Source organism: Seriola dumerili, unplaced genomic scaffold (genome assembly GCF_002260705.1).
Source record: "Seriola dumerili isolate Sdu_G_001 unplaced genomic scaffold, Sdu_1.0 BDQW01000073.1, whole genome shotgun sequence".
In the NCBI taxonomy this organism is placed as follows: Eukaryota; Metazoa; Chordata; class Actinopteri; order Carangiformes; family Carangidae; genus Seriola; species Seriola dumerili.
Window position 1 is genome coordinate 2,554,898 of NW_019174328.1, and position 15,825 is coordinate 2,570,722.

The window sequence follows — 15,825 nt, forward strand, 5'->3', positions numbered from 1 at the left end:
CTGGCTTACAGTGGCATGTTTACAGATATGCTGATTAATGTGCTTTGTCTTTTTAAATAAGTAAATTAAATGATTTATTAGCCTTTTATAAAGTCATTATCTACAACTTATAAAATCCCTTTATACTTGTTATGCCTGATTAGGATGCTGCCAGATTTTCTACAGAAGTTATCACTGACTTTAATTTCCCATCCCTCTACTACTCAGCAATTTATCTTGTGGGGAGAATTACTTACAGTTTCCTTTTAGAGCAGTAGCTCTGGATTTTCCAAGGTTTAATGGTCTTCTTAAATGAGAAGACAGTGTTGTGTGTTCTACTTAAAGCTCATGTGCCGGCCACATGGACGCCGCGATGACATCATCCCCGGGGCGACACGACAACACCGCGCTAAAAGGGCTTCATTCACAACTGCTGTTTAACTGGTGCTAAATAACGCCTGTGTGAGTTAAATAGAAGGTGTCTCACCAACTGTAAGCCATCCACAAACAGACACAACCACGCATTCATTTCAGTGTAAGACTTAGCAAAACATTATACACGGGTGGTTATTACAGTGGTGCATCCATCACATGGAACAGGGTGAAGCAGGGAGAGGTGGATTAAGGAGAATGAGGGAGGAGGAGTGACAGTTTGTGGTGTTTGCAGAGGGATGTGCTGCTTCATGCGCTGGACAAGGCAGGATTATTGTTAAAGTACTGCTACGGCTTGTAAGGACATGCATTCACTCCTTTTCTTAACCACACACACACACACACACACACACATACACACACACACACAGACTCAATGATTGAGCCACAAGCGCCCCTCCCCCCACATTTATCTTCTTTCCCCCTTTTGTAATACACTGTATGAGCAGAAACACACACCTCTCCTCTGCTTTTCTGCTTTCCCCAACCTCTTTGGGTGGGGGGGGGACTACACAGCAAAGTGTGACATCACCTCTGAGCTCCATCGGTTACCAAGGTGATTTTTTCTTCTATACAGGAATAGAACTGGGAAGAAAAAGGGGGATGCATTTGCGAGGTTCGCCATGTCCTTGACTCTAGGGCATCGGGTTAGCACCCTTACACACACACACCCCCATGTCTCTGTCTGTGCATTTACATTATAGAGAGACTAATTTGGCTGCAGCTACCCACGTGCTGCACATTAGCCTGTTAGTAAATGTCCCCTGCATGTGCTGCAGTGCTGCAGTATTCTGCAGTAATTGGTCGATTTGCACAGTGTCGCCTAACAAAAATAAAGTTAAATAGATTTGGCTGGATTGTGAAGTGATGTTTCAGAGTTACAGTTTGGGATAATAATGGGAGGGTATGGGTGTGCACATGTGATAGACAGATAAGGACAGGCTCAAAAGAGACACAGGGAGAGTCCAGTCAAGTGTCTGCCGGCTGCCGGCTGCATTTACAGAATAGCTCTTATCAGATGTGGGCAGTCGCAAAGTCAGACAGGGGAGGGAAAGAGTGCGCACGCACACACACACACACACACACACACACACACACACACACACACACACACTCACTCTGCATGTCATGAAGGATTGTTTTAGAGAGGAGAGTCCCATGAGGCATCTGCCTGTCTCTGCACAGTGCTCATTTTTTCAGACCAGAGCTTGTGATCACTCATCACCGCAGCTCCACCAAGGAACAGGAAGCCAGGAGGATCCTCAAACACCACAGAGCTGCTTAAAAAATCTGAGCTCTGGGTAGGAGAGAGGACAGACATGCACAGGTGCTGCTAGAGAGAGAGAGAGAGAGAGCGAGAGAGAGAGAGAGAGAGAGAGAGAGAGAGAGAGAGAGGAGCAAGAACTGAGAGACAGAGAGAGAGGAAGAAGAAGAAGGGGGAGTGAGGGGAGGTGTAGGAGGAGACTTGACTTGCTTCAGAGGGGAATAGGAGCCGGAGAGCAATTCCAAAACAGCTGTCCGGCAGACGTCCCAGTCGACAGAAGTGCAGCCTCGAGGCAGAGACAGGAGGCAGGGCAGTGTCAACAAGCCACAGGAGCAGCAGCACAGCAGCCACTGATCACACACACACACACACATTCACACAGACACACACATCAACCTGGGGCTTCAGCAGTCAGGAGGAACACCAGGGCGATATACCTGGGAAGGATCAAGATCTCCAGATCATCGGAGTATCTGAGGTGAGTGAGAGCGGGGAACATGTTTTATTTCACTCCCTCTTGTTACAGTGATCCGAACGTGCGGATGAGATAATGCTGCTGCAGTTTACCTGCTGTCATGTAAATGCTTTTTCATCAGCGTCTTTGCGAGTGTCTGGAAGAGAATGAGATATTGCTTAGTAACAGTGAAACGTGCGAAAGCGTGCATGGTAAGTTAAGCTTGTACAGTTGTACATTTGTCCGGCTCTCATACATGTAACACAAGAGCTGAACTGTTAGGAGCAACATGATATCCTGCCTGCTTTCCAAGAGAGACATTTTTAGTCCGGCTACACGCTTTAGGCATGTTCCTCTGAAATGCAGAGTTGGCTTTGCCTTTATCTCTCAAGGGGGGTGGGGGGTGGGGGGGTTGGAGGAGGTTTCTTTATGGGTGAACTGGGAGGAAAGAACTATTTCTTTTCTGCCAGTATGTGTTGACATTCCCTTCATGTTTCATATGCTTTGATTCGGCTTCCTGCTCATCTCTGCCAAGGATAACTCTGGCAAGTGCCGGCCGTGCTTGCGGGTGGCACAAGGGGAGTAAGAAAGAAAGACAGAATAAATACTCCACCCTGCTACTCCACCACCAGGCCCCCGAAAGTAAGGCCTTTGCCTATAATTGAGGTTTTTTTTTTTTTATGTAACAAAAAAGCTCAGTCTATTCTTTAAGGCTGCCATTACCCTCTGTGGTAACCGCTTTTTATAACAGCCCCAAAAAGAGGGTCTTTCTGCCATTCAAAGACGTGACAGAAGTCAAGGCCACGGTTAGATGTTTGAGGAGCATTTGGAAACTTTCTATGAAGTTTGCCTGGAGGAATTTGTCGCCCACACGCTGATGATGTTGCACTGACCACAACTACTACACAAGTGCAGAATAGCGTGCTGTTTTTCAGCAGCGCTGATGTCCCTGTCAGCACAGTAATCACATCACGGGGCGGATTATTTAAGGGATGCATGGTTTCTATTTTAAAGAATGGTGAAGTCATATACAGGTCATATTGTCAACAGCTGCTCTCGCTGTATGTCCCTCATCACCGGCTCTGGAGCAGTTGGGCTAATGCAGAGCTGTAGAGCATCATCACACCGGAGCGTTTTGTTTAGACTACACTGACTCTGAGAATATTCTGACCCAGTTATATTGCACGTGAGTTTCAGGTGTCCAGAAATACCCAGACAAATCACGAGCCATTAGTTTCATTACCAGATGCCAACCCCACATTTATCTGTTCAAACTTTCATCACCTTGCATCTTGCCACCCCCCTCGCTAATAACCAACCCTCCAAGCATGAACTGATGAGGTACAGCTCCATTTTTAAAGAGGCTGGAGCGGCTCCAGATCACTTCACGCCCAGACTGATAGCTAGTTGCTGACCTGATGACACAGTGGTTTCATCCTGCAGCTCCCATTATGACCGGATGGCTGCTGCGTCAAGCATTTCTGAAAGGAAGGCGCCATCAGATCCTCACTTCCCCCAGAGGTGTAAATGAAACCTGCGACTGCATTCTGCAGTGGCGTCGGCGGGGGCAGTTGCAGCGCCGGGCTCGGGCCGCGCAACACGTGCCCAGCGCCACCTCTTTTTTGGAGCAGTTCCAAAAAAGGAGGGTGCAAATCTAGCCTTGGCTTTGACATATACCAGAATACACCTGCTCGACTTTTAACAGCCTGCAGAGACACAGATGGATTCATCTGGGTTAGCAGGCCAGGAGGGTCCACATGCTGAGCTATTCTAATTGATTAATTTCCTCTTCAGCCAACACAAGATTATCTAGCATTGCTAAGACTCCAGAGATTCTCCACATACACTCAAATCAATGCCAATTCCTCCAATCTCTCATTAAATGAACCCTCAGCAGATCCCTGATCGACAGACATGAGGATATTGTTTTCCTCGCACTTTGCTGGTGGCCTCTGGAATTCCAGTCATATTTGCCATATAAGCCAAACTGAGCACCAGCAGGATGGCTGACGTGAAGGTCAGACCTTCAGGCTTTCACCACACCAGCTGACTCCTCATGGGCCACAAGTGTTGACCTTGGCTAGGATGCACAGCAGATGTCCCCCTGTGAGAGTTGAAAGACTTGGATTGCTCATCTGCTGGAGGATTTCCTATAAGTTCTGTCCATGCTATTGATTTCAACCAGAATTATCATCTCTTATAATGCAGGGGTTGTGTGTTTTCTCATGCCACTGGAGAGCAGAGACCAGGCAGATATTATAATGTCATTAGTGTGGGCCAATAATCAATAGGTATGTTTGATAGGGAGTGTGTCAGCAGCAGTGACCTTCTATTCTTAGGAGCAGTGAAACAAAAGTTGATACAGATATAGATATGTGTGCTCTGAGCCCACAGGAAGCAGCTTTTGGCTTGGTGATGCATTCGTTTCACTTCCTATCCAAGCCCAGTTTCCCACTGCAGTGAAGCATCAGCTGTCAAGGTCAGAAAGGATTGAGGAGCAGCGGTGATCGGGAGAGAAGCAAAAAAAAAAAAGAAACAAGTGGGAGGAAAAGAAATGGAGGGAAAAAAATAAGAGAAAAGCTTGAGCTAAACAAGTCAGGGATTTTCCTTTAACCCCCCTCTCCCTTCATCAAACACTGCAGCACTCCTCATCGCCCCCCCCCCCCCCCTTTTCTCTCCCCCACTGTTAACAAACAAACACGCTCTCCTTCGCACACATGGCGTGCATTCAAAACTGCTATCTCTCACGAGCGCAGTCAGGCACCTCGCGCAAACACTCACACTGGCACTCGAATATACACAAGGACCCTTGGCGAGCGCTGTTGCCATTCACCGCACTCACACATGTTCTGCATCCCTCAGTGTTTGTCATGGCTATATATAGCTCCACAGAGCTTTCTGGGTGACAGGTTGTAATGGCATTTCCCTAAAGTGAGAAGATTTTCGTCTCGTCATGTAGAGTTTAATCGGAGCTGCAGCTCTTTGTGGGGAAGATACTGATGCTCTGACACTTCTTCAGACTCCATGTTGGAAACGGGAGTCAGTGCGGTGGTTTCCAGTCTGTTATTTGGCCTCAAATACGCAGCAAGTGTCTGTCTCTCTGGCTCCACACTAATGTGCCTGCTGAATAAACATAGCCTACTTAAAGTGTCTCTGATAAGGCTGATGCAGTGCGTCTCTATGGGGTCGGTTGCAGCAGGAATGTGGATGTTTTCTCAGTGAAACCTTTTTTCTTTTCTTTTTCTTTTTTTTTGGGGGGTGGGGGGGTAGACTTGACCGCCCAGGCACTTTTGTGTAGCAGTGCGCTCTGTCAGACGGTCACTGCTGACAGACCTCTCATAAGTAAATATGTCTATAAATGGGCAAGGTCTCTCCTCACTGTTGCTCTCTCCCACTCCCCCCCACCCTCATCAGACACACACTGTCAACTCCCTGCCTCCACACACTGTTTTTCCCCTTCTCTTTGGTTGCTATGTCATTTCAAATGATCAAACCCTCTTCTCTTTTCTTTTTTACAACCCACGTTAAAGCCGGCTGCCACCGTGGTGACATTCTTGGTTTGGTAGTAATGGAAAAAGCGATCAGGCACCTTTGATCAAATTCAATACCACTTTAATAATGTTTACCCATCCTGGTGTATTGTGTAACTTTTGCTGGTATCTCAGCACTTATTAAACTTGGAGCTGACCCTCTGCCCATCAAAGCCAAATCAATTCCCAATCTGCATCACCTTCTTTCTTAAGATCCACTTGCTCTGAAAACCCCTCGCTCTATCTCCCTCACACAATCCCCCTAAACCCCTTAAACCCCTTTACTCCCCCTCCTCCCTGGCCCATCTCTCTCTATCTCTGTGCGTGTCTGAGCGGTAGCTCACTCCTAAAACAGGCTGCCCTGCTCTGATCCTACTAAAGTCCCCCTTTTGCTTCTCCTCTCCCAATCTGCCGTCCAGCTGTTCCACATTAGCACATCCAGGGATGCGGAGGCCAAAGGAGGCTCATGTGTGGAAATGTGAATAGGGCAGCAAAAAAGCCTTAGACCCAGGCCTCATCCTCCTCTGCTCTGGCTCTTAAACTCACCAGATGCAAGGAAAGGATGAGGATGTTTTTTGTTTTTTTTTTTCTTGGAGGATCCAAAGTTTATTTCTGGGACTTGTTTTGGTGACCAGATTTCTTTCTCAGGAATCCAGGACAGGAGTTTTGTTCCAGTAGCAGCACTCCTCAAAGGAATCTTTCCAGAAATCTGTCAATGTTTTACAATCAATGCTGACATATTCTTTATTTGTCTTTGATTTCAGGAAAGTGCTCATTTGACCGTTCTACACCGCTGGAATCCTGTTTCCTGATCGATGCTGCTATTGCTGAAATTATTTTTGGACTCCTGTTTGACCGGTGTGCTGCTGAGAATGTAACTGGAGCTTCGCCCCTGGGGAACTGTAACGTCCAGAACTTCTAGAGCGTTTCCGACCTTCCTATCCTGCGTATCTGAGCTCTCTGTCTGCAGTTACAGCCATGCCAGCGAAAGCACCCATATACCTGAAACCTACCAATAACAAGAAAGGGAAAAAATGTCGCCTCAGAGATATGTTGTCCCCAGACATGATCAGTCCACCATTGGGGGACTTTCGCCACACAATCCACATTGGCAGGGGCGGGGAGAGAGACGCCTTTGGAGATATGTCTTTCCTCCAGGGGAAGTACGAGCTCCTACCGGGGAAGGGCGACGTCCACCCCCAGTACGGCATCCAAAGTGAGTTTCTGCGAGCCAACAGTACAGGTGATGCTTCCTTCGCCGAGACTCCCTCTCCAGTACTCAAGAATGCCATCTCCCTCCCGACTATCGGTGGCTGCCAGGCCCTCACCCTTCCCCTGATCTCCTCCACCGTGTTCTCCATGCCCCCAGAGCCGCTGGACGACATCATTGGGCCTACAGCTTCCATGAAACCTGACGGCACTGAGGAGGTAGAGATCCTGCAGATGGATGCTCTGTTGCGCTCTATGGATGTCTTCAGCAGCGAGCCCTCCTCCCCCTCCCTCCCAGATATCCAGTCCAAGCCTGATGTCCTCTTGGACCTGCTGGAAAACACAGATAAGTCCACCTCTAAGGCAATCGCCAAAGCTAACAAAATAAACAAGAGTGAAAGTAGATTTGACAAGCCGTCACCCTACTGTATCAACGGCCACAGCAACAGCATCTACAAAGCTAACGGAAGCCTGAACAGCAACGCGAGCAGCGACAGCTTTGACAGCTTTAGCGGCAAAGGGGACTTCCAGAGCAAGATCTGCAACAGTAGCGCGAATCTCAACGGCAATGGCAACTGCAATGGTTACGGACACTTTGACAATGACATTACCCTGGGCTTCAAGCAGGAGCTCTCCAAGTGCAACGGAGAGTGGGTGGACAGAGACAGTGGGGTGGAGGAGGGCCGCATCTGTGATTTTGAGTTTGAGTTTTCCAAGGAGAAGAGCACATCGCAGGATTCCCTCACCCAGATCACGGGGTCATTCCTCTCCCTCGAACTTGATCTGGGCCCATCCATCCTGGACGATGTGCTCAACATAATGGATAAACCCGCAGCGAAGAGCAGGCCTTGAGCTGCGCCGAGGCCCCAGGAGGAGAAAGGGAATTTTTCAAACTATAGCCATGAGAGAGAAAGACTCACGAAGCAATCAAAATGGTGTCTGGATATATCATTAAGATGAAAATGAGCTACGGTAGACAGAGCTGCTTATGTTTTTATTGTCAAAACATATAACTATTCTAGCTTCTATGGAGTGTCGATTCTTCTTCTTCTTTTTTTTTTTTTTGTGTTTGCCATGCCAGCCGCATGTTTAGGATGCATGTGATAGTGAGTTACAGCTAAAACACAGCCATCGTGCCTTTGATTTTAAATGATAGATTTGTGTTATGTTGACTTCCACGGTATGATAACTTTGAGGTCCTTTGCTTTTTTTTTTTTTTTTACACTCTCAGACTCTCTATGAACATATATCGTTGTGTGACTTTAAGTGTGTTTAACAAAGCACTATTTTGTTTGTCACATAATTAATTTGCCACATTGACTATTTCAACCAACAGAACACTATGCATATTTGTGTTTTAAAGATTGTAACACAAATAAATTCATTTTGTCCGATTCTGGCCGATTTCTTGCGGGGAATATTTGCACGTGCCAGAACTGAGAGATAATTTTCCCAAAAAATTATCAAACAAAATAAAGGCTGAAAATCAGAATACCGCTGGGAAAAGTTGAGGGAAGAGGGAAAAGACAAACAAGAAGGACACCAAGGAAAGAAAGAGCTACAGACTGACAGAAAGAAGGGTAGAATGGATTTATTTTCTCGCCTCTGACATTCCTCACATTCTGCTTCCCTGCCCTGCAGTGGGAGCACCGGTGGGCCTTCATCTGCCCAACCAGGCGCCTGCTCCATTTGTTTGCATGTAGATAGGACAGGCAGAGGAGGAGGGGTGGGGGGGTCTTTGAAATTCCCTGCATTCCAGCCACAGAGCACAAGTGTCCAGGACCAGACATAAATCAGCTGTTTCAAGAGAGGAAGGGAGGGCTTCGGTCTCAGAGCCACACTATCCATCAGCGGGAATGTATAGAGAGATGAGGCTATAAAACACGTGCCTACAGCCCGCAGGCAAACTTTGGTCAGTGCTGAGCGATAGATGAGTCCTCTGCTTCTGTCTGTTTACAGTACAGATATGTTGACCCAGCAGTGTTGAAGAAACAGCCTGAATGATCAGGGCAGTACACGCAGCCTCTTGAACTCAGCCACCTCTGATCCTCTGTCCCTATAGGCCCTTCAGTAGTAGATTCGTAGGGTAAGACATGACAAGATCCTACAGAGGTGTATTGCAGGCTTCCCCCAAACATCCACTTTGCCATGTTTGTGCAGAGAAAACGAGACAATCTTCACTTTCATATGCAAATAATTATCCGGGTTCGATACCACTTCTGTCGTTGAGCGGGCCCATGTGTGGCGTACCTCTCCGAATCCCTCAAAGGCCCCAGAATGTCCGTAAACAACCGCAACTGGCCCAGCCGAGGCATCTGAAGCCGCTGGAAAACCAGATGTTAAGAGAAGACATGAAAATTTCCCCCCATGCAAGAAAAAACCCATGTCATGGCAGATACCTCAGCCATTTGGAAAATCCCAGCATTAGCGCTGAAGAGTTTGCATTTGCTGAGCCGAAGCATGCAACCTCTAAGCATGAGTAATGAAAACCTTTGCTGTCAAGGTAATTACTATACTTATATGTGCAATGCTACATCTCAATGACAGCCTTCATTTTGACAGGCGTGGACCCCAAGCAAACTCCCTTTGGTTTACAAAAGAAACTTGTGACCACAGCACTTTAGTAGGGTTGTGTAACATATCAGAAGTATTTCTGTAGAGATGCCAAAGCTCTTGGACACAAAATACCAGGAAATACCAGTGTTTTATGAAATCCAAAACAAGTATTTGACATATGTTATACCCTGAGCACTGCTCTGTTCTGTTATTGAGCGCTCTACATGAAACAGAGTGAAGATTTTTGATTGTTTGATTGACCGGTCGACTTTGTGCCCTCATTTTATAGAGATTACTCTTGCGTAAGATTGATGTTTCTACTTTTTCAATGACAAACATCTGTATTTGAATTGCTCAACCTGTGTGTTGGCTACCGGCAGACGAACAGTGTCTTGTCTTGTCTCTGGCTTCAGTTTACTCCGGGAGCCTGAGGACAGAAGAGAAACTACCAGAGACAGAAGGTAGAGCTGTTTCTCATTACCACAGGGCCAAGGTGGAAGTTTTGACCTGAAGAAACCTCGACTCCAACTGCCTCCGATATTCCATGTTAACACCACAAAGATGCTGCAGCAGCAACACAATCAGATGACTCTCTGTGACGCCCACAGACTCAAGACAGAACAATATTTCATTTGTTTTGCTAGCAGGTCACAGCATAGCTTGGCTTGGCTTGGTGTTGTTTTCAGTTTGCTTGAATCCATCTTAAGAAAAATACAATGAAAAATTTCTTTTTTCAAACCTTTGTTAAAATATTTTCTATACAGCCAAACTGGTGTTACAGGAAACAGGGGAGCAACTGCCAAATTGGTGACATTAGCGGAGAGAGGGAGGTGACACGGGTGTCGCCACTACCTGCTGCCTTGTAATTTCCAAACCAGTTGCTTTATTGACAAAAATAGAAAAAAGCTAAAAAAAAATTGCTGAATTCTGTGTCTTTGACTTTATATAGTGGGTGGTGAAAAACATGAGAAAAAATTGAATAAAAACAACTTTTCAATCATGTTGGCACGTTCTGTTTTATGCTAACCAGAAAATATAGCTACACATCTTGTGAGGCAAATTCTATCAGATAAAATATAAATTAGACAAAAGACAAAAATGATGTTTCCTCAAAACATTGTCCCTATGTTACTAGGTAAATCATTCAAGAACATTTCATGAACGTTCCTCCAGCCCATCGGTGATCCAGGGGATCCAGCTACTCTGTTTCCTGGGCTAAGGTGAAGCTGTCAGTTCACAGATGAATAAGCTTTGGCCCAGAGGCCACCAGTGCCAAAGAAAGCACAGCTCAGACCCAGCAAAATTTTCCACCCAACCTCCACAACACAGCTACATAATGTGCACACTGTCTCTCACAGAGACATGTTGGTGAAGGAGCTCCTCACAGCCGGTCTTGAGCCGTGTCAGGCGGATGAGAGGGGAAACTTTAATAAGATGTTTCCCCCCCGCTCACCGGCCCTAGATGGAGACAGCAGAAGACGTGAGCGGCGGGATAAAGCTCCTCTTGTCTTCACCTGCTGTAAATGTTCTGCTGCACGAAATGAACCCAAACTCAGATACAGTACTTTCCATCCAGCCAACAGACCGGGCAGGAGGAAATATCTGAGGTATGAGCGCAGCGTTTCTCAGAAATGTTTTTGTTAAATATTTCTCTTGCTTGCTGGAGAGATATCATTCATTGTTGATACATACTGTACTTGCTCCAAAACTGAATGCCACGACTATGATAGTCGAGGCCTCGGTAGTAGAAGTTTCTTAAGAACATTTACTTTGGGATGCCGAACATGGAGCTTGGACTCAAGTGTTCTGCAGATCTGCTGATTTAGCAGCAGAGAGCTGCAGCTCCGTTTCAAAAGACAACAACAGCAGAGAGTAGAGAGAGCTTATTCTCAGGGCCGAATAAAAGGAGCCTGAGCAGGGGTTGATGCAGTGCAGATACAAGCAAGCTCACATGCAGCCCGCTCTGGCTGGCGGCGGATACCTCAGGCTCACTGCACTGTTGACTGTTGTTTGGCTGACAGTAACCATAGCGAGTTGAGTTTGTATCTTCAGCACGTGAGCTGAAAGGAGGGCACAGAGAGAGAGGATGAGAGTGAAACAGAGCAGTGTCACCTCAGAGGCACCAGAATACCTCTGTGACAGAACGCAGGCCCAGTTAATCGCGGTGCCACGCTATGTAGAGCAAAACAAGAGCTACTGTACGCTCCATCATGTCCTTCATGTATCGCTAATGTGCATCATAATTTTGGGGTTATTTGCACTGGGCAGTAATCAGCACAATGCCTGGTCTTCAGAAAGTGCTCCTATACATGTAGAGCTACATTTATAGCTATTAAGTGCAATTTGAAAAGTTAATTACAATATTAGATGCTGATTATTTTTAATGTGTATACTTTATAAATTGGTATAATTTGGCGTTAAATATCACAGAGCAGTTGGTGTTTGCGCTCAGTGTATCATTTATAGTGTTGCATGATTTCTGAGTATCAGAGTTAAAACAGTTTTAATGCAGTTAATGTGGGAGTGAACAGTGGCTTAGTGTTCCTCTAAAGTGAGGATCCTTCAGGAGCGTTGCCCAGTTAGTGAGTAAGTAAAATGAAAAACCGAATTGAAAGCATGTCTGAGTAAATTTTGAAAGAATAACATAACTGTGTTATTACAAATTAAACTCCAGTTCAAAAACATTAAGACGCACCCTTGCAAAATTCAATACACTCAGGGGTTTCGCTGCTACTGACTTATTTGGTCTGGTATGACCCGTAGCTCATGGTGACTAGTGTTAGCTAATGTGTTGACAAAGTAAAGATAGACGCTACCATGTACCTGTACCAATAAGGTGTCCCTGCCTGTGCTTCTGGAACAATATGTTTTGGCATTTAACATTATTTAGTATTGGTGCCACAGTAAAAACGTGCAGTGCACCCAAAATAGTCAAAAAAGTGTATAACGATGGACTCTACTCACCCTCAACGGTCGCCATCTCGGCAACCTAGCGGAAGGGGCGGGACCACCAGCGTATTTTCAAACTTATGAAAAGACAGAGGAGGGAGGACACTTCGTCTGCACCGATGGCGGCCTAATGTCCATGTCACATGACACAGGTGAGTAAAATGGACAATAAAATGTTCAAATTATCAAGTCAAGTGAGCAGCTGGTAGATGGGTAATAATCATGGTCACATGTTGCGATCGTCATTTCCCGTGAGTGCTCAAAGGCAGTGTTTGATTTGGAACTCTACCATGTCTGAATTCACACACTGCAGCAGTGAGCATACTGTGAACACAGTGTACTACATGTGAGTGTACTGGCTTAAGTATCCAATTAGACACAGCAGTCATCTTAAATCTAGTCTCTTATTATCTTATTAATTAGGCCAATAGTTTATGATGGAACGGAAATCTGATACCAAAACCATTGAAGCATCTTGTTAAAAAAATCAACTTGCAAGTAGATACATAAATAAGTAAACATGTAACTTTATGTCACAACTGCAATTTAAGGCCTATTTCAGTGCAGTGTATTTTGCAGATACACTCTAGATACTGTACATTACTGTGTTAGGTTCAGCCTGCACTCAATGACATTCACTGTCCTCCTGTCAGCTTTATGATAAATACTGCAAGGGTGTCCTGAGACATCGGGGTTAGCACAAAGACTTTGCTCCTCATTTAAATCGGCTTAATTTACAACAACCCCTACACCGCAAACAATCCATGAATTATTCATATTTATTCACATTTGTTCCAGCCTCAGAAGAATGGGACCGTGACTGAGCCCAGTAGGATGGGTCAGTGATGTACGCTGTGTGTGTCTCAGCTCTCCTTCTAAGGCAGCACGAGGGAATGAAACCAAATTCAGAGATCATGTGAGTCTTTCTTAGATCACCCTTGTCTATATATTGTCTCTTTTCAAATTGGCACGCCACCCAATCCAGGGCAGCAACTGCTCTCCTTCGGCCAGAAATCTATATTCACCCATAGGAAGTATTTATATATTTGCTCTTTGCTTTACTGCATTTCCTCCAGACTACCCTCTGGGAATTCCTCTAATGCCACGCAGAGGGAAGGGTGTGAAAGGGGGAACAGGCTTAGGGGTATCTCCCCTTATAGATGTGAGTGACATCACTTACCCTGTTTTCCCCTCGCAGGTCAACAACATCTCTGTACCCAGTCACCTTCTGGGATCCAATAATGAGGCCAGGTCATAGAGTTGCCCTGGGAGTGCTGTTCATTGGTGGATGCACACCCCTCCTAAGAAAAGTTCCAAAGTTGTTAATAAGAAAAAAAAGATTTCTACAGTATTATGTGATTTTCAGTGTTAAATAAACCTGAAACCTTGTCAGTACAGAAAGCAAGAGCTAGCATTGGCTGAACCACTAACACTGTGTCAGCCACTGCCAGTTACAAGCTAACAAACAATTTAAACAAATAAAAGATGCTAACTGCGCTAACCGTTCTGATCCGATATCAATACCACTATCATATGTTAATGCTGCATTCATTTATGTCCATACGTTTACCCCCACTTCTAGCCTTGTAGTCACACCATTGAAATACAGTATATGAGCTGCTTGTTGTGGTTACTGTCAGAAATTCTGGATATCCGTGACTCTGATTGCAGTTTGGAGGCTGACATGAATGTTTCATTGTAATTATGATCTAAAAAGTTGCGACTTCAATCTTATTTGGCGTAAAAAACCGAGAGTCGTATTTCTCTTCTTCTTCTTCTCTTTCTCTTGGAAAGACAATTTTCTATTTTCCGAGATGTTAAACCATTGCTCTAAAAATTACATCCTTCAGCTGCTCCACTGACAATGAACAGGGGACTGGCTGTGCTGATTCATAGGCTGTTGCACCCTGATGAGCGTTATTTAGTGCTTTTAGCTCTCCGACAGCCTTTGTAAAGCTCGTAGCTCCAAGGAAGCAAGACTATTTCACATTGCCAGAAAATTACCTTGGCTCAGTCCAGTTGCATCTGGTCTCATGATAACAATGCTGAATTCCTGATTCTTATTTCTGGAGGACTGAGGATGACTCAATACTGAACTGTCCAAGCTTGCAGTGGTAGCTACAGTATGTTTTTAATGGAGAAGTTGAATGGAGTCTTTCCCTACATGAGTTTTATTTGCATTTGTTAAAGATATAATGTGAGTTCTACCTGTCACAGATATAGAAAGTGCAGTCCATGAAACCAACAAATGTTCAGGTCAAAGAACTACATTCCTGTTGTTATGGCCAACAGCCTTCAGGATTCTGCCTTTTAAGGTAAGACCCCACTCCTTTTCTCCTTATCCCCATGCAGAGCTTGATCCCTGTCTCCCGGGGTGGGGTGGGGGGGGCTCACTGGGTGCCCCAGAGTCTCCTTTTATAAGTTGTCACCAGCCAGTCATGCGATCACATCTGCAGGAAATTTCCAAGCGGGTTCTTTTTTCCTACGACCCTAAAAAAAAAAAAAAAAAAAAAAGCAGCTGGCGGCCATTCATTTTACGCTTTGTTTGGAGGAGCTTTTACACTTCAGGTTTGCACAGTTGAATTACGGCCGGGCAGTAAAAAGCGGAACAACACGAAGCATAGAGAGAAAGGTAGAGAGCAAAACACAGATCTCCAAAAAGGGGAAGAGTTATGAATGAGCATTGATGATATTCTCATAGTTGTGACCTCTGTCCTGCTCTCAAGAGCTGCATTGTGCTTCCACCTGAAACACGCCACGCTGCGTCTGCAAAATTCATCTCATTTCCATTCGACACCGTGGGGAGTAAAGCAATATAACAGCTTATACTTCAGCCCCTTTCACTGGATTGTCAATCATCTGCGAGGACCGAGGAGTCCTGGCTCTCCTCATAACCCCCGTCAACAGTGAGAATGTCTTGGATAGAGTCCCGGTATGCATCCGGATCAACATTAAAATGACTACCAAGAGTTTTAACATTTGACAATACAATACGAGTCAGTGTCTGGATGTGCATATCTCAGAGGATGTTTCAATAACTCAAAGCAGAATGTCATATTTTCTCCAAATATTTCCCTATAAAAATATACCTTTAAATCTCTTCTCTATAGGCCTGAGATTCAAGTTATCACCTCGTCACTGCGCTCAGCAGTAAATCCAGTGAGCCTTCTATAGGAAGTTGGCGCCATAAGACTCAATTACATACATGCACAATATTATTTTTGAACATTCACTTTCCCAGTTACCTCAGGTTTCCTTTGCTGGCGCTTTGCATGACTTCTCCTACATTTGTTGCACAACAGCCTCATTAATCCCACACATCAACTCTTACATAACTGACCTTTCCCAAGGATCACAGGTCAGCGGGTCTTTTTTTTCTTGCGAGAGAGATGAAGTCTCCCAGATGCAAAGTTGTTTTTTTTTTGTTTTGTTTTTTGTGGCTGTCAGTGGGT

At 45.3% G+C, this 15,825-nt stretch overlaps 1 protein-coding gene across 1 annotated transcript; it reads left to right on the forward strand.

Annotated features, from left to right (window-relative positions):
• Positions 1-1,829: 1,829 nt before the first annotated feature.
• Positions 1,830-8,262, forward strand: LOC111220628 (cdc42 effector protein 3-like). Its single transcript, XM_022743775.1, has 2 exons — positions 1,830-2,153; positions 6,424-8,262. The coding sequence occupies exon 2, from the start codon at positions 6,638-6,640 to the stop codon at positions 7,718-7,720; it is 1,083 nt and encodes a 360-aa protein (XP_022599496.1). The 5' UTR covers positions 1,830-2,153; positions 6,424-6,637; the 3' UTR covers positions 7,721-8,262.
• Positions 8,263-15,825: the final 7,563 nt, after the last annotated feature.